Source organism: Salarias fasciatus, assembly GCF_902148845.1.
Source record: "Salarias fasciatus chromosome 7 unlocalized genomic scaffold, fSalaFa1.1 super_scaffold_4, whole genome shotgun sequence".
Taxonomy (NCBI): domain Eukaryota; kingdom Metazoa; phylum Chordata; class Actinopteri; order Blenniiformes; family Blenniidae; genus Salarias; species Salarias fasciatus.
This window is the reverse complement of record NW_021941229.1, coordinates 20460777-20485230: the sequence shown is the minus strand read 5'-3', so window position 1 is coordinate 20485230 and position 24454 is coordinate 20460777. Positions and strand designations below refer to the sequence as shown.

The 24454-nt window shown below is 42.4% G+C and overlaps 1 protein-coding gene across 3 annotated transcripts in view; it reads left to right on the top strand.

Moving 5' to 3' along the window:
- erbin (erbb2 interacting protein) overlaps positions 1 to 24454 on the top strand; it is a 59777-nt gene that overhangs the window by 11341 nt on the left and 23982 nt on the right. For all 3 annotated transcript variants that reach the window (XM_030084660.1, XM_030084659.1, XM_030084662.1), the window contains exons 2-7: positions 349 to 420; positions 20289 to 20483; positions 20642 to 20759; positions 22469 to 22547; positions 22708 to 22797; positions 24378 to 24434. In XM_030084660.1, coding sequence (XP_029940520.1) covers positions 20298 to 20483; positions 20642 to 20759; positions 22469 to 22547; positions 22708 to 22797; positions 24378 to 24434 — 530 coding nt within the window. In that variant the 5' untranslated portion in view covers positions 349 to 420; positions 20289 to 20297. The remainder of the gene's footprint in view (positions 1 to 348; positions 421 to 20288; positions 20484 to 20641; positions 20760 to 22468; positions 22548 to 22707; positions 22798 to 24377; positions 24435 to 24454) is intronic.

The following is a 24454-nucleotide window of genomic DNA, read 5'->3' as shown; positions in this document are numbered from 1 at the left end:
CACCAACTTTTCCGAGACATTAGGCAAATTTTCAGCGTTTTGTAACAGATGGGGGCAGTGAAGGCAGAAGGCATATTGCTGCAAATCTGTTTCTAGATATTGTGGCGTGAAACAGATTGCCTTTTATTTTACAGTGCTAACCTCAAAATTGGCTGAATTATGCTTTTTTTAAAGCAAAATCGTGAAGGTGAATAGGTGACAGCTTTTGAAATATACTGCTTGTTGACCTTCATGTTTTGTTTGAGGACGGTTCTGCGACAAAGTGAAAAACTTCTGTATGGAATTTAATGTTTGAAATGTTACTAGTACAATTTTCTGCTCATACTGATTTTTCTTTTCTCCCCTCAGATAATCAAATTGTTGTGGGATCTGCCATCAGCCGTCCACTGGCATCCAGGCGCTTGAGTCCTAAATGACAAGGTGTGTTTGGCAGAAAATCCTGTCGTAATTGCTTCTTCTGCTGTATTTTTTTTTAAATATATATGTTACAAGGGGGAAATATTTTTTTTTTAAAAATCTAAATTTTTTTGTCAAAGTTTCATTTGACCTGGAAAAGCGCGTTGAGATTTAAAATCTCTTGCCAGGTCATGCAGTCGATACAAGTAGCAATTGAGACGGTGTGTGACAGGCAGAGTATGAATGTTCAAATCATATTCATCATAAAAATCCAAATTTAAATAAAAGGATGTAAAATCATTCACAATTACCAACCTACGCTGCTGCTTTCGAGTTGTGGTGGAAATTGGAACTGGTTGTCTTGTTTGGCTTTTTAACTCCAACAGCAGCATAGAGTAATCATTTCCAATGCCGTTGGAACACACTGTGTTCTGGCCCTAACATGACTTGGCTTTTAGAAGTTATTCCTTCAAGAAGGAGCAGAAAACATGATTCATGTTTTGTTTCAATACCTATTTGCAAGAGTAAATCTTTGGAATGCAAGGTATGATTACCAATCATTTCCTTTGCCACCTCACTGAATAATAATCTTTGTAGCAGCCCAGGAAGCACTTTATGAATGCATGTGCACCGATGAATGAACGTCGGGATTAAGCACTTCATCTAATCCGATCATACAAGTATGATGAGTGTGAGCTGGGCTTTCTAACTTCGCATGACTTTGTATAGAAGTATGCATCCAGTCCAAAAGTAACACAATGACTTGATTTCTGGCTTGACAGGACATGATTGATTTGACACCGAAAATCATGAACAATTGGCCTGCTACAAAAAAAAAAAAGATTTTAAAACCATGTATCATTTCCCTTCCGCTTAACAACTAGGCAGGTGTGGTTGTAATGCGACAAAACACAGAAAAGTTCAATGGGGAGACATTCTCAAGCCACTGTAAACAGTGAGGCTTGTTTTTTTCACTCGTCTTGAAGCATTCGTGGACAAATTCATGGTCCCACTCTCACAAGTGATGTGTGCACGTCAAACATTGGTTCAGCTCTGAACAAGAGGCAGCGGCGGTGCCCCACCCTTGTCTCCTGCAGGCCAGGAGACATGATACACCTGCCAAACTGGCTCTTTGTGCCGCCAGCATCCTGTTTCATCTTAAGAAGGTCAGAGAATAGCCGTCCCCGGATACTGTTGAGACGACTTCAAGCTACAACATAAAGGACGATGCAGGATGTACTGTATCTTCAGATTAGAGATTATTAGATGTTGCTCCAGTCAACCGAGTTAGCTACAGCAATCACAAGGGGTGAACCAGTTCAGACAGATAGCTGTGGTGACATTAAAGCAATGTAACAACTGTCGCAGCGAAGACCAGCATGTTCCACCGTGTGTTTCCACCTGGTAACGTTTTAATGTGGCACCAGAGGACATTCAGACTGGTGCCATTACTACATGTCTGTTATGACTAGAATATGCCACCAGCCAGATGTTTATATTGGCAGTTTGGTGGATATTATGGCAGAGTAATAAATGGGCTCTGTTTATACAGTGTGTTTTACTGCTTTTGCAGCCTCATTGTTTCCACTTGATATGACCGCTGCCATGCAAGGTGCTCACACACGTCACTGTAGGCAACCTGGGGTTGAGTTTCGTGCCCAAAAACACTCGTTCCCTTTTTTTATTTAAACCGTTTGGAATTGTGATCGTGGATACGTTGCCCAAGGACTGCCTGCCTGCACAACGTCACTTTGTCTTGTTGACACTACGGATATCACGTCTTGTGACCTGAGTGGTGATGACAACAGGAGCCACATTATGCTAACCCGCTCCTGCCTGACACAGCTTGAGGTTTTCTGTTCACTTGCTCGTCTGATGAGAACAGGTTGTTCTTAATCTGAAGCACAATGCTTAATTGTTTTTTTTTTTTTTTTTTCTTTTCGTCATTAGTCAGTGCTACTGTATTTGCATACCTTCCACAGTGCTGCAGGGCTTTTCGTCAAGCTGCATTTGATACCGGGATTTAAACCAAGGTCAACAAACACGTGCTTGACTACCACAGTAATTCTTTTTTTTTGTTGTTGTTGTTGTTGTTGTTCATAATAGAGATGCCAAAGTCACTGAAGCTCGGCTTGGTAATAATGACGGAGCTTCTGTTTGTCGGTAATGCTTTTAGCACTGTGATAAATGCATCACGTGAGAACGCCTGTGCATGACCGATACAGATGCTCTCACGCCAGCTGTGATCGTTCACTGCTGAAGATGTGCGTCAGGGCACATGTAGCATACACATGTGAAAGATACTATCTAATTCTTTACAATATGTAGGTACCGTACTAACATTATGATTTATGTTGATGTTCAATCAGTAGAAGATGAGAATATTTAACTTGTCTGGTTATCCTTCAAGGTTGCCTGCTTTTAGCCCACAATCCATTGCTCGTGTTTGTGAAACATCTTAAATACTGAAGTTTAAGGGTGGCCGATTGAGATGGAACATTTCCAAGGTCGCCATTTCTTTTCTCTCTGCCTCTGTTGAGACTTGCACTGTGCAGTATTGTCAAGCGTATTGTTAACACTGACTGATTCAGCGTTGCGTGTCTTCAAATGTTTTCAGGCCGAAACCACTTTACCTTGAATCCAGTCAAGAAATTTTGGAAAGCAAATCTTGCTTATCATGGCTGTGTTACTGATAAAATGGTCTTTTCCTTATGTGGTGTTATGAAATGTTTTTCTATCTCTTAAAAAAATAAACAGTCACTTAATCATAAGATGTTTTTATCAGCTGGCACATGATGAAACAACATCCTGTTAAATAGTGAAACTGATAGCTAATTGCTGCCTTATCTTATTAATATGCCAATAGTTTTGGTCACTGACGATGAACCAGCTATTGGAAGTTGTCCGTTGCTTTCCTGCTAGCCCATCTCTTTTTTTTTGACACTTTGGCTCTTTGTTCACAGAGAGAAGTTTCATTTTGAAACATGGTTGTGAAAGTCCGGGTAGGGAGCTCCACTTTGTTGCAGGCTGAGATCTTGGGGTTTTGTGTTTTGCTTTTTCCAGGAAAGAGAAGTAATCTGTGCAACAGCCAACAGTTAACTAGTCCCATTCATGTGACCCAGTATCCTCACCAGATGATCTGATTTTGATTTCCACACAAAGAAAGATGCTTAGTAGTAGAAATAGCACTTCTTAACGATGCCTTGCAAAGTGCACATTGGCATTTCTTTTAGCTATTTCTACATGATCTGCATTGTAGCTGAATAGTGTTCAGCAACTTAAAAAGAAAAGTTGGACGTGTCATACGGTGAAAGATTCGTCATCATCTGATGTTTTTCCCAGATTTTTTTCTTTCTTTCACAATGTCGGTAAAGACTGTTAAAAGTGAAGAAAGCACCAAGCAAGATGAGAAAAGACTTGGAAATCTAATTAGTTAAAACAGCAGCACTATGTTTACCTTGATGGAGCGGATGCAGTGAATGTGCTTTTCAGCTGAGTGAGGGAAAAGTTCAAAGCTCCTCTCATGATTCAGTGGCGGTACAGACCATAAGGACTTATATAGCAGGGTTTTGACCGAAATCATAAGTGTTGTGTCCATGTTTCCGTTAAGTTTTTGTCCTGGCTTTCACTGATCTAGAAAGTTTTATTGTGATTACATCAGTAAAACAGCATGTATAATACATTCTTTTGTCCTTTTGGGCTGTATTTAATTCCAAACTCTTAAAGAAAAGTCAGAAATAACGAGCAAACTTTCTGACTTTAAGACAGCAGGGGATTCTTCTCCATTTCCATATTCTGCAGTCGGCAAATGAGGGAAATACGGCGGTTGTCAACATGGATACAAGGCTTTGACCTGAATGTGTCTGACCTGGTTATTGAGACTTGGCAAACTGCATCTCGCTCCCTCTGTGTTCGCTGCTCACGTGGGCCAACACACAAACAGGCGAGCGCCTGTATCCGATACCCCGTCCCCCCGTCTCTGTTTACTGGAGGAGCATCATCTTTTATTTGTAGATATCAGCACAAGTGTTTGTTAAAGGATCCTTTCGGCATAGACGGTCCTGATTTATTTTTGGTTAACCTATATACACTTGTTGGCCGTGTTCATCAACACCATGCAGAGTAATATTTACGTTTACCTTGCGCAGGGATGACTTTAGATCGCTGTTACCTTTTGTCTGGCTGACTGATTTACTTTCCACTCCCCTGCCTTTTCCATTCTTGGCCATCTGTGGGGGTAGCCTAGATCATAAGCTGATTGCCCTCCAGGTCTTTTTTGAGATCTACGTGTTGTGGAAAAAAAAAAAAAGAAAGAAAGAGATGACCAACAGTGGTCAGCAGCATTTGAATACACTCCTCCTTCAGGAAAGTGACACTAATCGTCTGTCTTTCCTTTATTTAATGGTTCAAGATCATGTCTTGAGAGAGAAAATGATAGCAGTGTTTTCTCAGTGTCACGTGTGAGCCATCAGATGGAGCAGAACAGATGACGTTTTTGACTCGGCATCAAATGCCAGACAGGCTGAGCCAATATGCCTTATGTTTTCTGCTATTACCGTGGCTGTCACATGCTGTTCAACAGCAAACTCAGGCCAGCGGAAGTATCTTTAAAGAGCTATAAGGCAGATTGTATTTTCTTAATCTGTCCATATTGTGTTTTCTTAGGTACGGACATTTAAATGTCATCGGCTATGACTCGGTGTGATAATTGACAGTCACACATGAAAGATGAGCTATTGTGTAGATATCTTTGGCCGTGTCTTAAAGAACTTGTGAAATGATGTCCAGTAAATATGAATTTTCCGTATATTTATGTGTTTCTGGCAAGCGTGGTTCAATTCAGTGGGAGTGTGATTGTGATTGACCTTGACAGCAGCCTGTCCTGATGGTTCCATTACAATCGCCTGCTTCTGTAGCCGGGTATCTAAAGCTGCACCATTGTTGGGCTAAAAGAAACATCGGCAAAGCTGCTTATGTGTTTGTCTTGAATGCATATTCAGGAAATGTCCTCCAGTATTGGGTGAGTCATCCAGTATTTCACACCATTTTTCAGGGAGACTGTACATCTGCTGTATATTTGATGTGTAAAATGTATTCCAATCATTTATTGAGGCAATTACACGGCATACATCAAGTTCATATATTTTTTCTATTTACATTTTCCATAAATTAAAATCCTGTGGTCTTGCACTGCAAAATAGCTCACTTTATTTTTAGGTGTGGCTGCTGCTAAGGGGAATGCTGTTCGTGACTAATTTGTCTGTCAACGAAACCACATTTTTAATCACGACTAGTCAACTCGCCCTGAAACTGATACCAGACGGATAACAAGCTCAATTTAGCACCGTGAATTGAGGCTGCACGTATTCTACTAACTTCCAGAAGCATTTTCCTTCAACAAAGCTTGAAAGTAATTTCCTCAGAGCAGACTGGACCACAGAGCAGGAGCTCTGTGCTTGAGTTTCGGGTGATTCTCTGTCACATAATTAAAAAAAAACCTATCCTGAATCATGGTTTGCATTTTCTTTTCCTCCTGTCACAGTTGGTGGCAAACGTAAACAACATAGAGGACGTTTGTTTTCCTTTTTTTTCTTATCGATGTTCGTCGTCGCTGTCGTCAGTGAGGCCTGACCTTGTGGGTTAAACTTGATGCCTTTCCAAAGTTGGATGTCCATGTCGCTCTGTGCAGCAGGTAATAATCTAATGAGGTTGCTCAGATCACACTGCAGTCTGGAGGAAACATGTTCGTGTCCTTTGGCGGACGTGCAATTTGTCACTGTAATGTAAACCGTGGGGTTTTTTTCAGGTGTCTTTGTGGGGAAATGAAAAGAAACAACTGGCAGTCGTGTGTTCGTGTTGCGTCACGCTTCATACAGCCATATTGCCTTGCATCAGGAAGAGCTTCTATTGTTTTTACAGGTTGTAAGGAGGTGTTATTGTCAGCTGCTTTCCCCCTGGTGCTGCGGTTTATAATTAGAGTTGGGTATTACTTGCAGGAAGATGATTGTTTTGCTGCTCATGAGCACCAGCAGCTTTAATTAGATGGGTTGAACCCACCAGAATTTCGGCAGCGTTATGATTTATTGATGCAATAACCATATGCTAAGGTAGGAGTCAAGCTCACACTGTTTGCAGTCTCATTAAGTTTTCAAATATTTGTTTACAAATGCTGTAGTCAGTTAGATTTGATGCATTCTTTCGAACCCGTGCATTTTCAAATAGGAAAAACTGAAGCAAACCCTGAATGCTGTGAAAAACGGAGCTCTGTCGGCGTTCCTGTCACTGTTAAGGTCCCTTCTGCGCAGAAATGAATCCCAGCGGTTCGTATTCAACTGGCGCTCATGTTTAATTAAGAAGTTACTGGCAGAAGGGATTTTTCAGTAGATTTCTATTTTTAACCAGGACACTCTCCTCTTCTGCCTGTGTTGGCTCCTGATGTGGGGAAAAATGCTTCCGTTTTGGTTATGAACCACTTCAGATCAAAAGGTATTGATCTTTAAAATGTCCTTTCACATACTGTTGATTTGAAGGAAATATAATCACGTGTGTATTATTGAAGCCAAAATCTCGTTTTGCTGGTTAGTTTAGTTCACTGGCAGTTTTTTCTTTTCAGGAAAAAAGTAGATTTTCCAGGTCTTTACTGGGAGAAGGTGAAAGGAGAATTCTCGGTGTCACAAGCTGATCTACTTGAAATCAAAGCTGGCTGTTCGGAGCAATCAAGTGAACAATTAGTTAAACCATCCCTGCAGATCAGCTGTTGATTGGTTCCTCTTGTTTCATATCCTCTTTGCTCCTTTACGCTTTCAAAATAGATGACTTCACGCTGGGTGCTTTTGCACTTTCCGTGCCCTTTAAGACCTCAGAGACACCGAGAATATTTTGGAAGTGCAGGCTTCAAGTTGCAAGGGAAAAGATGATTGGATTGCGTATGAAATTCAGCCAGTTTCCAGCAGCTTCTCTTTCCTCGCAGCTTTCCTCATTTTTAAAATGTTAGCATAACCTACAGCCAGCAGATTTGACTTTCCCCCCCTTTGCTTTAGCCAACCGAAAGCATTCTTTGATGAACTCTGGCGTCGGTGTCAGTCACGGCTGAGGTGAGGCGCGTTTTGCAAGATTCTCCGCTGCTGCACATCTCAGCACAATCGCTGTGGGTCTAGTTGCAGCCAGGAAGTGGCTTTCAGAGACACAACAAGGTAGTTTATGAAAGTCAGCATTTGTAGCTCTGATCGTCAAACTTGCATGGGTGACGGCGGCGGTGAATTGTGATTAAATTATGGCGGCTCGAGATGCTAGCTGCTTCGCTAAGAATTGCACAGCTTTTTAATATGTTTGCTGTTGACATTGCAGTCACGTCTTTGACTCGAACTGTTATTTCCAGCAGTCTTGTTACGCTCAATAGAAAACAAACAAAAAACAAAACAAAATGGAGGATTTCTGCATGAACTGTTGTGGCACAGAATGGCATAATATTCTGTTTAGCCAGGCATATGCACTCGTAACCTTCAAATGAAAACGATCTGCTTTGTTTGATTCATCGCTGAGGCTCCCAGAATGATTCCATTGATTCCAACACCACACAGCGAAGCATGACAGCAGCCTCTGAGTGTTCATGCAGGAATCAGCGCGTGGCAGTGACATTTATCCAGATAAATGGTAGATGACTTTCACAGATAAAGCACGTTTTCCCTGCTTTAGTTGTGTTTAGGCACTTCACACCTTGAGTCACATTCACTCATCTCTTTATCGGCACGTAAAAGCATCAGTGTCTTGCCGAAGAAGCCCTGCAAGCAGAAACTGTGATCAAACCACCACTACTGGAAAATTTTTTCACCTTAGCAACAGCAGCCGCATTCACAGAAAATCATTTTTTCGCCTTATTTTCATACCACCATCCATACGCTAAACATGAAAATCTGTACATTTGATCTGAAAGAATTTCCCTGGATCTGATCTGCAGCTTTGCGGGATTTTGTTCCACATATATTGATTATAAAAACTAAACGCTGCTTCCCCATTTTTCCCTTCTCACTCTGGAGACACAAAGCAGACCGGCCCCTGATGATCTGAGAGGTCTGGAAAGTTCATACCGATCTGCTTTTAGTACTTTATAAACCAGCAGTGTTAAATCATTTACCAGTGAAAATCATGTTCGGAATGGGAAATGAAGAAAAGCAAAAAAAAAGAAAGTCTTCATTTATGGTTTCATCAATACAAATGCCATTCATTTTCAATGAAACTTAAAACGTGTGACTTTAAATAGGATGTTGCACAGTGCTGGCTGAAACGTGATGGCTGTTTATGTTTTTGCCATCCTGACCTTTCAAGGCTGAATGAGTTGGAGGACCGATTGTTAGCAGCGTGCACACAAAAGGCCAGGAGATAAACATGCTTATTAATCATTCCACTGCGTGTTGCAGAGGTCTGCATGTTTTCCCCTTCCAGTCTGAATGGTTCTCTGGGGGATCCATAGCATCTCCTTGACCTTAAGAGTTTTGAAGGCTTGAAGAGAGCGAGTGAAGCTAATGCGGCCTTCGGTCGCCTCGGGCTAATCCCCTGTCTGGAAAAAAAAGCAAAAAACAATAAGGCGGGAATTATTCATTGGAGTAATTATGATCGTCGTCTCAAAGGGAACCGAGATGAAGATGCCCTGGATTCAGTGCATTTGTAATCCCCCCACCCTGTATAAGCTGGTGTTATTTTTAAAACACAACACCTCACCAACAGCAACAAGACTTCACCGCCCCGGCCAGACGGCACAGTGCAGCGGTCTGCAAGCCTTCTCTTCAACCTTTAAAAAAAAAAAAAAAAAGATGTAGCATATAATTGTAAATGCGTAGCTTGTCTGCCAGAGCTGCGTTTAGAAAAGTGTAGAATTGCAGTTAATTTCGGGTTTTAGCTGTTCAGCAATAGGAACCAGCAGACATGTATATTTCTGTTTTGAAACAATTTGACAATGACAGTATACAGGCCCACTTCATGCTCTCAGACACATGTAAACAATGAATAAGGTAACAAAACACAGTTTGAATGGGAAAGCGGGGAGCATTGCGTGCTTGTCTGGCCACACTTGGTAACAAACTGAAAATACAGAGGAGATTTGGATTAATTTGTGCAGTTATACTGCTGGAAGAATGGGTTCTGGTTGTGTTTCTCTTATCGAATAAATCCAAACTGTAAAAAACATTTAAATTCTCCACCGAATATATGTATATGAAGCCGAACAAAGACGATTGTGAACTCAAACCAGGGTCTTTCTCATTGTGAGGAGAGTGAGAGTAGCCACTACATCTCAGTACAGCCACACTAAACCTATTCCAACCTCAAGCAGTGAATAATTTCAGGTTTAAATAAACTGTTCTCATAGAACTTTCTGTTATTTACCCATATTTATCCTAGTAAGTACTAAGATAAATCACCTTTTGGGGCAGCTGTGGCTCAATGGGTAGAATGGCTCATCTCTCAATCAAAAGGTTGCAGGTTTGATTCTATATCTGTCCACATGTCGAAGTGTCCTTTGGGGAATGCTGAAGTGGTGGAAATGTGTTTATTTTTTCATGTGTTTTTCTGAGAGGGAGCAGCTACAGAGAGGTTGTGGAGCTGCAGGTTGCAGACCCCTGGCCTCATGGGCTTAGCTGGAGGGGGGGGGGGGGGGGGGGGGGGGGGGGGGGGGTGGATGTGCGTCAGAGGGTGTGGGAGGACTGCATCTTTAAACACAGCATGTGGACTGTCAATACTGGGCATTGTTGGGATGGGTGAAACGGATAGTAGATCCTTCTCCCTTCAAACTCCAGCTGATGCAGTGCTGCAGTATTGTGTTGTGCAAGTGTCTCGGAGATAAAGACGCTGACTTTGCTGTCTTTCCAGCGCTTTCAGTAACAATAATAGTTTTGTTTGACATACGCAAAGAAAGGGCAGGCAAATCTTTACATGAACGTATTCTGACGTAGAGGACAGCGTGCAGGCGGCATATATGTGTTGAAATACATGTAATGAGTTTCCTCCAGCCGAGCTCATCTGTTCAGAGAGGAAAACTGGGAGAGATGCTGTAAGAAAAAAAGAAAGCTCTTTGTCGCAGATCAGATTACTTACCCTCATTTCACCACAAATTCAAAGAAAACAATCATGGTTTTGTTTTGTGGAGTCACGCAAGACCACTGAGACCTTTAGATCGCCGGTGAGAACCAAAACCAGAGGGAGAGCGAAAAAACTGGAACTTCAGGTTCCACTCAGCTGCATTCCCCTGCCACAGATACTGACGACAGGCTTGTCTTTCTCCCTGTTTCAGCCACGTCTCCAACTGTCGTCTCCCATTGCCGAGCTTTTTGTATTCGTGGATATCTCCCTCCGTTCGTTTATCAGGTCCTCCTGCAAGGGAAACACCTGCATGCTGACTGCCAGTCGCTCTTGAATTAAACAAAAGGCATGTGCAGAGCGACTGTTCTGTCACGATACTGGTCTTAATGCCCAAACCGCTTTTTTTTCCCCCCAGAGATCCATTCTTTTGTGCATTTTTGGTCACATTGTCATTTAAACGCAACCACAGTCACACTGCTGTATGAACAGCCTTCCACTCTAAAGTGACCTGCATTTTCCTGTGAAGGATCAACAAAGTTCTATTATATATTTGCTGAAAAAGACATAACATGCTGCACAACAGGCACCGTATTTGTCCTATATTGAACAGGCAATTTTCCTGGAAATAGGGCTGAGAGATTGGAGTGTCGTCAAATCATCAGCTTCTGCAAAACAACAGGAACATGTTAAACTGAGGTCCCATTTCCACAACAGCATTTCCAAGGGAAAATGGAAAACTTTCATTTCATTATCGGTATCCGTTCACATGTCAGCGGTACTTCGAGCCACTGACAATGTAACTTTTTGAAAACGGCTCCCTAGGTGAAAGTTTTTGGATGTGCTTCACGACTGTTTCCATGGAAACTGGGGAAAACTGAAGTCTTCTGAAATTCTTCAATTGCGCATTCTCACCGTGGCTGTAGTAAGTGGTTCTTCAAATGTACATGTAACTTGACAATATCAATGGCGGCCTCCAGAATTTATTGTGTACTTGCATCGAGATTGTATCCGGAAGTAGCTAAAGGTTATTGCTCGTATTTGTCCTTCAAGAAAGTGGTATTGGTTCACCATTGGTATTGTTCTCTGCGTGCATATGTGTGTGGATTCATCACAAAAACAAACCACACCCAGTAGTTCGTTATCTGTTGTTCAGGAAACAGTGCTGCTTAAACATGAAACTTCTCTGGAACAGAAATACAAAAGTGAAGCACTCACATGTTAGTCAGAAAAACTCATGTCTTGATAAAGATAGATGGATCCTCTGTGCAAAACCTTTTTTCAAAGGTGGTAACTGGTGTTATATTTGAAATGATTCATCAAATATGTATTGATTTTGAATTTGTCGTGCAACTGGAGCCAACCAAATCATGACCAGGTGATGCAGAGAAGAAGGAAAAAACAAGCAGAAGTAACAGTGGCTGGCCTTCCCACTGAGATTGCTTCTAAAACTGTTAGATATGTATTCGGCTCTCATTTGAAGAAAGGAAAAAAAATCTTATTTATGCGGTTCATACTCCCACGTGGATCTTAAATAGGCAAAAACATAAAATTTGGGCCACTTTCTCCTGCTGTGTAAATGTAGCCCATATTCCGTTTTCTGTTTATAATGCAGCTGCGCATGTGCGTGTTTTACTTCACTGCTGTGCTGAGGTTGTTTTAACTCAATATCCCACTGCATTATTGAGGAGCTGCGCATCTCTTGTGTTGCCAGCTGGAGTTTTAATGCGATTGCCGTTAATGAGGTGCTCGGAGGAGAGACACCGCCTGGGACTGTGTGGTACACTTCTCTTTGCTAAAGAGATGTCCCCCTCTCTAAATGATGACAAAAACATTTCATTAGTCAGCTGTGCCTCAAGTGTAGAACTAACATTTTAGCATAAATACGCGTTAGATAAAATAGTACTGTGGTATTATACTGGTTGGACTCAAGCCACCTTCTGTTTGGAGTTTGCATGTTCTCCCTCTCCGTGCTTACATTTTCCCTGTCATCAGTTTACTCTTATGTTTTCACTTCTTGTTGCATTATATCCAATTTGACTGAAACCATCAGTCAAACAGTCAGAGATCAGTTGTTATTGGACTGTCACATAGTGAAAGAAGCACACTTTGTTTCCCCTCGCTGTGCTCAAACACATTGGTTAAAAAAAGTCAGACTCACAATGGGAAGCCGCCTGCTTTCATTCCTCTACAAAGTCAACAAACTGTACCACCCACATCTTCCCAGGCCTCCTGTGAGACTCTACCTTGGCTTTTTAATTCTCGCATTTCTTTGTGAAGCCTCTGTTACCAAGAAGCTATTACAACTTATTTCTTGGAAGTACTGCTCCCTCATGGTGGTCTGTTCTCATTTGAAGGTTTTCATCAGTTACTGAGCTCACCGTCACTAATCTTTTTACCTGGCTGGCAGGAGAACATTTCATCACGTTATGGCTTGCCACTCAGATTGTATCCCGATAGTGAGGTATATTGAGGATGATTTCCTTGTGTGAAATTGAAAAGATACAGCACACTCGGGGCTGAAATATGACAAATATTTAAAAGTATCATCATTTCTCGGGTCTGTGTGGCTGCACACTTTGACAGTTTTGCTTACAAAAATCTTGCAGTCTTTCAAAAATATGCTCTATTGTCACTGATGATTCTCTTAATTATCTCAGAACTCAGTGAACATCTTTCATAATGATCCTTTTGCCCAATCTCCCTGCACAGTTATGTGTCTCTGAGCAGCAGATGTACTTTTCAGACAACAAATCTTAGTGCAGTCTAAGGTGACTGCAAATGGAAACTGTAAAAGGAAACCGTATAAGGATGCAGAGTTTTCTGAGCAAACTTGATGCTGCATTCCACAGCAGAGTGGTATCTTATTCTTAGCATAGGCTCGTGTTGAAATATATGGAGATTGTAGCACAATATGCCCCCTAAACGCTGTGTGTCTTGGCAGTAGATTTTGCGTGAAACAAGAAGAATGACCACAGTGCACATTCTGCTTTGATGCACAGAACTCAGAGACTTTCTCCTCTGGCTTGGGATTCAGCCGTAATAAGGAAGAGGGGATCTCCATGGTAAAATACAGGATTCCATTAAAGTAGTTTAAGTTGCGCCGTAGGAAGCTTACAGCCCACTGGCACTCCGCCCTACATTGAGGAAGTGGCTTTTTTTCTTTCCTCTTCCTTCACAGACGAAGGCAGTTCAAGTATATATATCCCACAGGCTCTGAAGGTCGTCGTGTGCCTTTTCTCTCTCCACGCATTGTTTTTCGTCGCCATAATCTCTCCTGCGAAAAATTTTCAGCTGTGGCTCAGCAATCCTGTAACAGCCCAGTGCAATCTGGATCAAAAGCTCCTTTCATAAGGCAAGAGCTTGCCCGTACTAATCACATTCTGCCATATCAACCAGACGGGGACTATAAATAACACAAGCTGCTCGCTACTGTCAAAGGCTACACTTGCATTTCCGTTTAACCCTTGACACACACACACACACACACACTAAGAGTCACATGGACACACAGCCACATCAACAAAAACTACAATGCCTATTTTGGTTGGTTACGTCACTCATGTTGAACAAGTCTCTTTTTTCACATTCTTGTTCCTCATCAGCAAAAAGTTTTACGTTGATTGTTAGTGCTCGGAACAGTTCTTCCATCAGAAACTATAGAGATCCTTCCAAATGTAGTTCTGGGAGCTCAAAAGTGCCTGTTTACCTGATATGAAGACACACTGAAGGAATAATCCTACCAAGAGAGTTCCTCAAGTCTGGCCAAATGTCTATATCAATAAGTGTCTTACTCAGTCCTCATGATAAAATCTCAAACTCGCATAATAAAGTTTTAGGGAAAATAGACCAATAAAGTTGAAGTAATTGAAATGCCGTGGCAGGAAAACGGTCCGTCAAGGAAAAATGCCTCGTTAAAGAAAACAAAGTATGAATGTGCAAGGATTTAGATATTCAATCAGTCTCCAATTTCAGACTTTTTTTCCAGTGAATTAGCAAGTGCTGATGGACTCCTGACATATTGTACTTGGCGAACTACTGTTAGAGCAGTGAGCCGGCAGTGGACAGCCTCAGTGACCTTTGAAGAATTCAACTAGACATTTCAAGCATGAACAGAGTGGTGGTCTTATTATATCTGCTTGTCTCTTACGGACCTTACTTTACAATTCCCTTGCTTTGCCTACGTCCCTCGTGCCTTAAGTGCAGCTTCTCTGCTCTCTGTCAGTCAGTAACTTTCTACATATGGCAGCTGATAAGTGAACTCAGCTGTGTGTGTTTTCTTGCGTGACTTCAGGGGTCAGAGAGCCAATTCTGCTCTTGACCGTCGTCTCGATGGCAACAGCGCCGACCCAGGAGGCACTTAAGTTACAGGGAGAGGGGCTGCGACAAGGAAGTGGTTTCCTGGTTCTGAGTGGGAGAATGTAGTGGGAATCTGCAACTGGCCGGCTCTCTGGACTATTTCATTCACTGCTGCACAGAGGAAGCCACAAGGATCGCTGCCAGACTGCACAGTCACATGTTCACCATTCACACATGCCCACACATTCTCAAAATCATCAACAAATACAGCCAGTGTTTGCAGAAACTCTCATTGCCTCTCTGACATTTCCACCGCTAGCAGGCTGAGCGTTTCCTGGCACAGTCTTTTGAGTGCATGTGTTGCCTAAATAAGTGGGGTAAGACAGCGAAAAAAAAAAAAAAAAGAAATCTCAGTCGAGAGCTTAACAAGTCTGGAAATCTTTGTTGCATTTTCTTCTTACAGAAGTAAAAAGCTTGATGGAGTAAAGCTGGATGGAGTGAAGTCAGTCATCATTCCACTAACATGTAGGTCAGTGGATAAGCCTATCTATGTTGTAGGCAGTGCGGTTCTCATTAGTGTGCTGCCTTCCAGATTACTCCTGGGGAGGGGGGGGGGGGTTTGCTTCAGACAGCCCAGCAGTGCTTGTTATCCAGTCCATTTCTCCCGCTATTCATTTTTTCACGTCGGAAACAATTCTTGACTCATAAATGAAGCCACTTAAATTAAAACGAAAAACGCTCCAGAAACTTTTCACCAAAGCGGTCAAAAAAGAATGTACTTCCAGCCCTGCTAGCCAATTATTTATCTCTTATTCCAACTTTGTCCAGGATGGACTGCTAGGGCAGTGGGCAGTGGAGAGTTCAGCTAGTCCATCACAGAATTCACTCAGATACAGTTTCCCCCACACATTCGTAGGTGAATTGGAGCCACCGGTTTTGGTAGAATTTGGAGAATCTAGACACACCCAGGCAGAATATGAAAATTCCTTGTGCCAGTGGCATTTCCACCATTTGTTTTAAATGCAGTGGTGTTGGAGTCACTTTAATTTACATATTTTCAAAATGGCTTCGGGTTTTAAAAACACAACACTCCTTGTCCCTGTGACAGCAGGGAACAAGGAGTTCTTGCACACACTCACGGCCGGCGCAGTCAGTAGTTTCACTGCATGTGTGAGTCGATCAATAACCATCTCAGTTCTTCTCCAGTAAAAATATACATTTACTGCAACATCATCCAGATGACATTCAGGGACACTTTTCTTCCACCCTCTTGATTTTCTTTGTGCAGATACAAAAAAAGACCATTTTAATGTGAGTGGTTCTTTATAAAGACACAGCACCAACTAGTGGCTTGACGTGGAAACTACAGCATTTTCAGCATTTCTGATCGTTATTAAAACGTCACAGTATGTTCATGAATTTTTCTCTGTAACAACCATGATGTTGTTTCCATTCAGTTACTGCAGGTCAAAATCCCTGTGCCACTGTATGCAGCATCCAGGATGTGTCAAAATTCAGAAATCATGGTTTATTCGACAGTTGATAGAAATGGTGATGTTGCGTTGTAACCGGCGTAACAGCTTATCCAATCGGACGGAAGCACCAAACTGACATCGACTCAACTTGTAAGGTCGCATGGTGTGATGCTGTGTACGGATATGTGCAACATACATTAATTTTCTAAGGATTAAACCAGACATCATTCAGTATTTAAGACCGTTTTGATGCCTGTTGGTACTTAAGTATTTGATTTTTCACCTCCCAGCTTTGTGTCAACCCCCAAACCCATTTCTCCTCTGTTGTTGAAAACCCCAAATCTCCTAAAACATATAATCAACACGTGTCTTTAATTGTCAAATCTCTGGATGTAATTGGTTTTGTTAAACTACTGTTTGTTGTTTTAGCAGACATCACTCGGGCAGAAGTAAACGGTGTGTTTTATTGAGGCTGCTCTCCTCTGTGCATTTCTGTGCTTCGGCTTAAAATAAACTATATTGGTCACAATTGTGGGAATGCAGGAATGTCCCACCCAGAACAGTTGTGGAACTCTTTATTGCAGTTTTAGTAGTTTTGGGATAACAGAGGAGCAATTTAGTGCAAAGATATACCCGTGTTTGGATGCATATAAAGTAATTTTATCCCTGCAGGTAACCAGCGCAGCCAACATTTTGTCTCATTATCAAATACTGAGGGAAAATGTCCCAACAGTCTCATTGTTACTTCACTTCTGTAAATCTACCATCATAAAACCTGATTCATTTGGATTCCTAACAAAAAGGAAGGAAACTACCAATGAACTAACAAATTAAGGTATTAGTTTAACAATGTATTTGGTGAATCCAATCTACATACGGACTCCACTGGTGCACCTTCCTTAGGTAATAATTTAAGGGAAATAAACCGACCATTTATTTATTTAGTTCAAGTCATATTGCCCAAAAGCACTGTAACAACAAATAAATTGTCTTTTAAATACAAATCGTCCCCTTTTTTCTTAGTTAAGTTTGCCTCTTACTCTTGTTGTCTAAAAAGAAGTGGCATAGATCTGTTTGTATGTTTACACCGATTTGTTTTATTGATTGTTTTTTTTAATGGGTCAAATCACTTCCTCTGAGTCTGTTTTTTTCCCCCTGCCACGTTCAGCACATCCACTCTTCATCCCCTTTGATTTGCTTTTAATGCTTTCCTGTAAATCTTTCAGCTATATCTGTTTTCCCATGCAACTTTTTCTCCCGACACTTCCTGTTCTTTTCTCCGTGATTGCTTTCTCTTACATAACTTGCAATAACCCCCCCCCCCTCCTTTTTCTTTTTTCCTCCGATAACCCGTGTCTCCCCCCCCTTCATTCCAGTCTTCCCTCTCCTCCCACACTGTATGGCATGCGTCATCCACATGCTCATTACTGGGGGTGAATGGAGCCAAGCCCTCTGTCATCTCCTCTGGTCATATACCAGATCACAGAGTATTTATATGCGGGCTGCCTTCTGCTGGAGCAAAGATTGTGTAGGAGGCCGACAGGCCTCTTGGTTGTGGATACCTTATGTTAGTGTGGGCGTGTGCACACATGTAGCCATTATTAATGAGTTGGAGAAAGAGGGATCGCAGACCCGTATTCTATGAATTGTCGCTAAACAAAATCGAAAAGGTCTCCCAGGAAAACATGCTTGTATAATCTTTAAACCTAACCAGTCGTAGTCTCACCTTCTTTTCCCCTGTCCTGACAGACCATATCTATGCAAAAATGCGCGCAGCTGATAACAAGTATATATTTGAATGCCGTGTTTCCCTGTGCAAACATGCACGCTCTCCCACTCCCAGTCTTGCACCGAGAGTTTTAGCCGGAGCCCGATCATGATTTGGCTGCTCAGTTGGGCAGCCAAAAAAACGCAGTGAATGAATGACTCTGAGATTATGAGCTGTGGCGGCACTCAGATTAAAACAAGGGGGAGGAAAAGTCACATTCTCCACATGCTCCAGTGAACAAAGCCTCTCTTGACCAGAGCGCATTCCTCGGTTAGTACTGTACTTGGTGGAAAGCTTTGTGTTAACATGAGGTTGAGGCTATGAAAATGTACATATGTATATATATACATGCCAGTAACAGTTTACAACTCCCCTCCCTTCCACTTTTTAATCCCCTCCAGACCAGATAGAGGGACTGGAAAGATTTCCTGGCTTTTATGCCTCTTTATTGTGCTTTTGGATGAACCTCGTCAAGGACAAGGATTTCCTAAATAATGACTGATTCATGGCCTACTTTCTGTGCCTGTTTGATCCTCTGCTTCGACCCAAATGGGGATGCAGCATACCCACGATATTAAACAGCTACTCATTTCGCACAACTTCGGAAAAGGCCCGAAGTGGAAAACAGCCTTGGAAACCAACAAAATACACTCTATTCAAGTCTTTTTTTTCTTCTTCTTCTCCCAGATATTCAGTGAAACTCGAAAAAGATTACTTCTTATCAGCCATTCGCCTCGAGTGTCCACTCACTGGCTTGTGACTCGGTGACACTTATCAGCTGTAATGCTCCGTAGGCTACATAAAAATTTGATCGCACCGGCGGCGGAATGCTCGGCGAGAAATAATGAGATTGTGCGTGCGTGACGCAGCTCGTGGCTGCTTTGAGAGGCCCTTGTGCAGATGTGCCTCTGCACTGCAGAGCTGCAATACATTCATCGATACTGTGGGTTGCACTTCACATTCCATTCAGACCACATTCTGAATGGCATGCTCATTTTTTTTAAGTATACTTCCCTAAAAATGAGCTTAGTTGCTGTGGTAAAAGAAAAACTGGTATTTGTCAGTGTCATATTTTGGTCATCTGATCATCATCTGTGCTGCAGAAAAAGCTTCAACATTAGTTGAATTTAGTTGGTAACTATTTGTCTCTTTCGACTGAAGAAACAGCAGTGCCTCCTCCAGCGTTCGCGTTTGTTCCAACTTTACTAAAATATCAAATGTCGACCTCACTAACAATCACATCCAAGTTGTTTTTGAGTATGTGGCTCGTAAATAAATGCCCCTGTTTGAGATGCATAACAAACCGCACTTCTCTGACTTGTCACCATGCTCTTTATTCAGAGCTGATTCGGTCTTCCTGCCCTGTTTGTGCCCTCCCACTGTTCTTGCGTTCGGAAGCAAAGACAGTGATATGACCAAACAGCCAAATGAACTGGGACAGAGACCTTTCAAGTTTTTTTTTCTTTCCCTCAAGTGACTTAAGACTGCAGCAACAAAAATGGGGGAAAAAAAAAAAAAAAAAGTTTTGAAGCAATTTAATGTGTTTTACTGTTGCCTTAATACTAGTGTAATGTCTTGTTTTTAATGCTTTGTACTTCTTCCTTTTTTATTGTATGTTATTGCTACTGTTTCGAGGAGATAGAAGTCTTTGATCTGAACAAGGCTGACCGAAAACAGACATGAGTGCAACATGGATTTCCAATGGATCACTTTACAAACTGTTTTCAGAAGATAACCGAAGAAACTCAGTGTGATTCACGTCTCTAAAGAAGGGGTTGGAAGAAGAAAGGGCTATAGATGCACTTGAATGAGAACTCGAAAACCGACTTCCTCTGATGTATCTGAGATGGCGTCACAGCGCATGTCTGCAGCAGTTAAAGTCTTCATTAAACGAAATAGGGCTGATTGCATAATGTTTGCTGCTGCATGTTTCGTTATGACCTGGAATTTTGTGACAGGAGGTTTTTTCTTAAACATGTTTTATACAGACATCTGAACTTCTCATGCAGAGATATTTTCCGAAAGAACCATTTATTCTTACAGTTGTGGATCAGATTAAGGCTCAGATATCAGGATCTCTGTGCCTGCGTGCATGCGTTAGTTTTCACGGCATGTGAACCACATTAAACACAGTGTGTATTACATGCGAGGGATGAAACAAACCCACATCCAAACACATGCAGCACAAGTGTGAAGGTAGTTGCAGCCAACATGTCCACCTCCTCGTGAGCTCTTGATCCTCTCCTCCCCTTACATATCTCCCTGCTTTCCGTCTCCAGTGCCTGAGGATGTCCAAGCGGAGTTTGTTTGTTCGTCTGGTGCCATGCCGCTGCCTGCGCGGTGAGGAGGAGACGGTAACATCGCTGGACTACTCCCACTGCAGCCTGGAGACTGTTCCTAAGGAGATCTTTAGCTTTGAGAAGACCCTGCAGGAACTTTACCTCGATGCCAACCAGATCGAGGAGCTGCCTAAAGTAAGGCGCTCAGCGACGTATAGAAGCTTTATTGACAAGAGGCTTTTGAGTAATGCAAGCTTCAAACGCAGCCTCTACATGAGAGCTTCCAGCTATGGACTGTATGCGATGAACCAGCCACGTTTGGCTGTTTGACTAACTTTTCTTTTCTTCACCAGCAACTGTTTAACTGCCAGTTACTGCACCGACTGAGCATGCCAGATAATGACCTGACAGTGTTGCCAGCAGCCATCGCAAACCTCATCAATCTCAGGGAGCTTGATGTCAGCAAAAACAGTAAGCAAAAAAGGCTTCTCCTTTGTTTTTGTGCGATTTAGTTTCTCTTGAGAATTGCCCCCTGGGGTTAGAGGTCTTTTTGTCTGTGGGGTTAAGTGAGTCACATTAAAAAAAAAAAAAAAAAAAGTACCACCAGATCAGGTTGCCAACACCTGGAAACTGACCGCAGTCAGCAGATCAGCGACCTGTGAAGTTCCAAAGTGTAACTCTACGAGTTACACTTAAAACGTCAGCAGGCCAGTCGCCATATTTGATCACTTCCTGTTTTCTCCCTGTTTCTTCCAAACATGCAATGTTAAAGACGGTTTCGGTTGGTGTGATGAAGCAGGGATGGGCGGTTCATTTGCAGGAAAAGAATGAGGAAAGAAATCCAACATTGGTGACACAGTAATTGATTTTATGCATGGGTGAAAGAATTCAAAACATTACACCACTGATTAAAGCTGTTGCTACATGTTATACAAGAATAAGGCTTCACTGACATTTAGTTACAGAAGGATCGAATGATACCTGAGAAAAACTTTAAACAACTTGAGTTTCATTTCCTAGTATTTAAGAGATAATTCTATGATAGCAGGGTGAGTTTAGTACAGCACATTTGGTTCAGTGTGAAGCAATCAGAATTCAGAGGAAAGAGATTGAAAATCTCTGGTTTTAGATGGTTTCGGGAGATTTCCCGCAGTAAAATGCCACAGCATGTCTCCTTCGCTAGAAGTTACGTCACAGGACAGCGTGACTCAAATATGCTGATGTGATGGATAAAATAAGCAGACAAGCCCATACCTGCGTCTGATTTAAAAGCTGTCTCTGCGCCGAGTGGCGTAATAGCAGGGACAGAAGAGCATGAGATGAAGCAACATGGAGCTTGATCCTCACACAAACTGAAAGTGTCGGAACGAGGGGCTCCACTTCAAGTGTTTGGTCGCCACTTTCACCGTGTACGACGTGACAGAGATCGCACAAGTCTGACAGTCACTCACTGCAGTTGACACCTTTTATGTTGCGTACACAATCCTTCAATTCTGAAATATCTATTGTGGACGATAATCTCGCAGCATATTATGGGTAAAGCAAGAAAATCATACATAACCTAAAACTGTATTGGGGGTATATATAATATTCAAATGCCAAATAGTCTACAAACGAACGACTATGACAGTATAACCAGCTTTCAGACATTTTCTTTATTTGAATTTTCAGCGAGTCGTCGAGCTAATTATGTTACATTAACGTCACTGTAACATCTGCACATCAGTAAAAACAGATCCAACCACAGGAGGCCAAAGTAACTCACGGTCACCGTTCAAACCACTTTCTTTTTAAGGTCAGTTACTAGGAATGGAACTGTAATCTATTGCCGACTTTCAGAAGGAAGTGGATGTAAATAGAAGCACACATTAAAGGATGTGGTGGCGTTCTCATGAACCAGATCTGTCATCTTATCTGCCCATGTGAGCCACTCTCGGCTAAGTGCCGTGGACACTGAACAAAGTGAGTGGAAATAAACCCAGATACTGTTTGGAGGGAACCTTCAGACTGTCAGTCGGCGGGCTCTCTGTGTTCTCTTCTTCCATTCCTCGTTCTTTTTATTGCGTCACCGCGCTCTCTCTGGTTGTTTACAGTGGAAAGGTGCAGAGCCTTTCTCAGTGCACGTCGAGCTAACGCAGCCTTCTTGCCGCTGCTAAAGTTGCTGCGTTGCGTCTCTCCAGGTATCCAAGAGTTTCCAGAAAACATCAAGAACTGCAAAGTCCTAGCTGTTGTAGAAGCGAGCGTCAACCCCATATCCAAGTGAGTGGCGCTCTCTCTTACACCACTGTTCAGCCTGAATTAGCTTCACTTTCTAATATGGTGCATGAGTTTGAGTGTTGCAGCCTCTGCTGCAGCATCTCGAGGCTTTGCGTGAGTGAAATGTTTTTATGTGTGTGTGTGTGTGTGTGTGTGTTCTCAGGCTCCCAGAAGGCTTCACTCAGCTCCTGAGCCTGACGCAGCTCTACCTGAACGATGCCTTCCTGGAGTTCCTACCAGCCAGCTTTGGCAGGTCAGTGTGTTCCGCAGTCTGGATCAGGAAGAGATTGTTTACAAAAAAAAAAAAATCTCAAGGATAAACTGTGCAGCCGGGCTTTGCTGCTCGATGTTGACCGTGGTCTTAAGCGTATGTTAAGGTTGGGTGATGTATTGAAGTTTTCCATCGTCAAACCCGGCAGTGCCGACGTTTCCCGGTGGCACGGGCAGAGGCGGAGTCGACGTTAATATGCAGCCCGAGTGACGTTTTTCTTCAGCTAAACAAGATGAGTCATAAATCCAAGAAGCTGATCGGTCCAATAACGGACACCTCCAGTTGTTTACAACTATTGTACTACAGCATCTAAATCCTGGTGGGGTGAGAGGCAAACCCAGATCGTTAATCTTGGATATTTGTAGCACTCAGTGTCGGGTAGCGTCAGCTGCGTCTAAGAGCTGTTTTGATTATGGATGTTTCTCTTATCAACTGAACAAAACTTTATTCAAGACCCGCCGGCCGGTCTAAAAAAGGAGAACTGTCAAAATGTGCTCAGAATCCACATATTCCATTAGGAAGACTTTTAGCATAAGCTTGTATCCCAATGGGCTGAAATATCTTTTCAAACTCTGTTGACAGTGACCACCCACGTGCACGTTTTCATTCAGATCAGGCAAACAGAACATGCAAGCTCACAGAAATGAGAAAAATCCGGACTCGAACCGGAGATGTTGTCGTGATCAGAGCAAACCGCTTCACCGCTGTGCAGCTGAAAACTCACTAAGTCAGCAAAATAGAACTGCGTGAAGCCACTGGCTGGAGAGCTTTATGAATTTTTCAGCCTTTCCAGCTCTCCAAGAAGAAATGAATATTCTATTTTTGATCCCATTAAGTTTTCTGGAGGCGTCCCGCAGCGATCCGTTCTCTGAAAACACGGGCGGGAGCGTCCTGCGTTACAGGTCAGGCGGAGGTCAACGCCTGCCGCATACATTTGAAATGATGAGGTGAAGCTTAATAAGATGAAGCAGCAAATCTGGACAATCTTTAGCTGAGCTGCGCAGTCTGTCGACCGAATATTGATTATGACATAAGACCGGATCACGTCACGGCCGCATTATGTTAATAACATTGATGTGATGAAGTGTTGGGACAGGAATAAAGTAAAGTTCTCATTTTTCAGTATACCCGAGTCATTTATCAAACTGTACAAAGGACCTAGTTATTTATTCCTGTTTTTATATTAAATATCAAATCATTGTTTTGATTATTTCAATTGATCTTCGAGGAATCAACAGATTTGTTACATGCGCTGACTGTTTGGTCAAACCGCTGTGGTTTGTCACAGCTCTTTTTGTTTGTATGTTACACAATGGTTGGGGCCGAGTTCTCTGTTCACACAAAACAAGTGACATGACGTTCCCACGTGGACGCTTGCTTCATCTTCCACTGTCCTCTCAGGCGCCGTTTTCGTACATTTTGTTCAACCCTGAGAAAATGCTTGGCGTCAACTAAAACTTTTATGTCCACGTATAGATGTCAAAGCATTGATTTTTTTTTTCCTCTTTCTACCCCCCCCCCCCCCCCCCCCCCCCCCCCCCCCCCCCCCCCCCCCCCCGCAGGTTAACAAAGCTGCAGATCCTGGAGCTGAGGGAGAACCAGTTAAAGATGTTGCCAAAGTAGGTGGTTTGTGCATCAC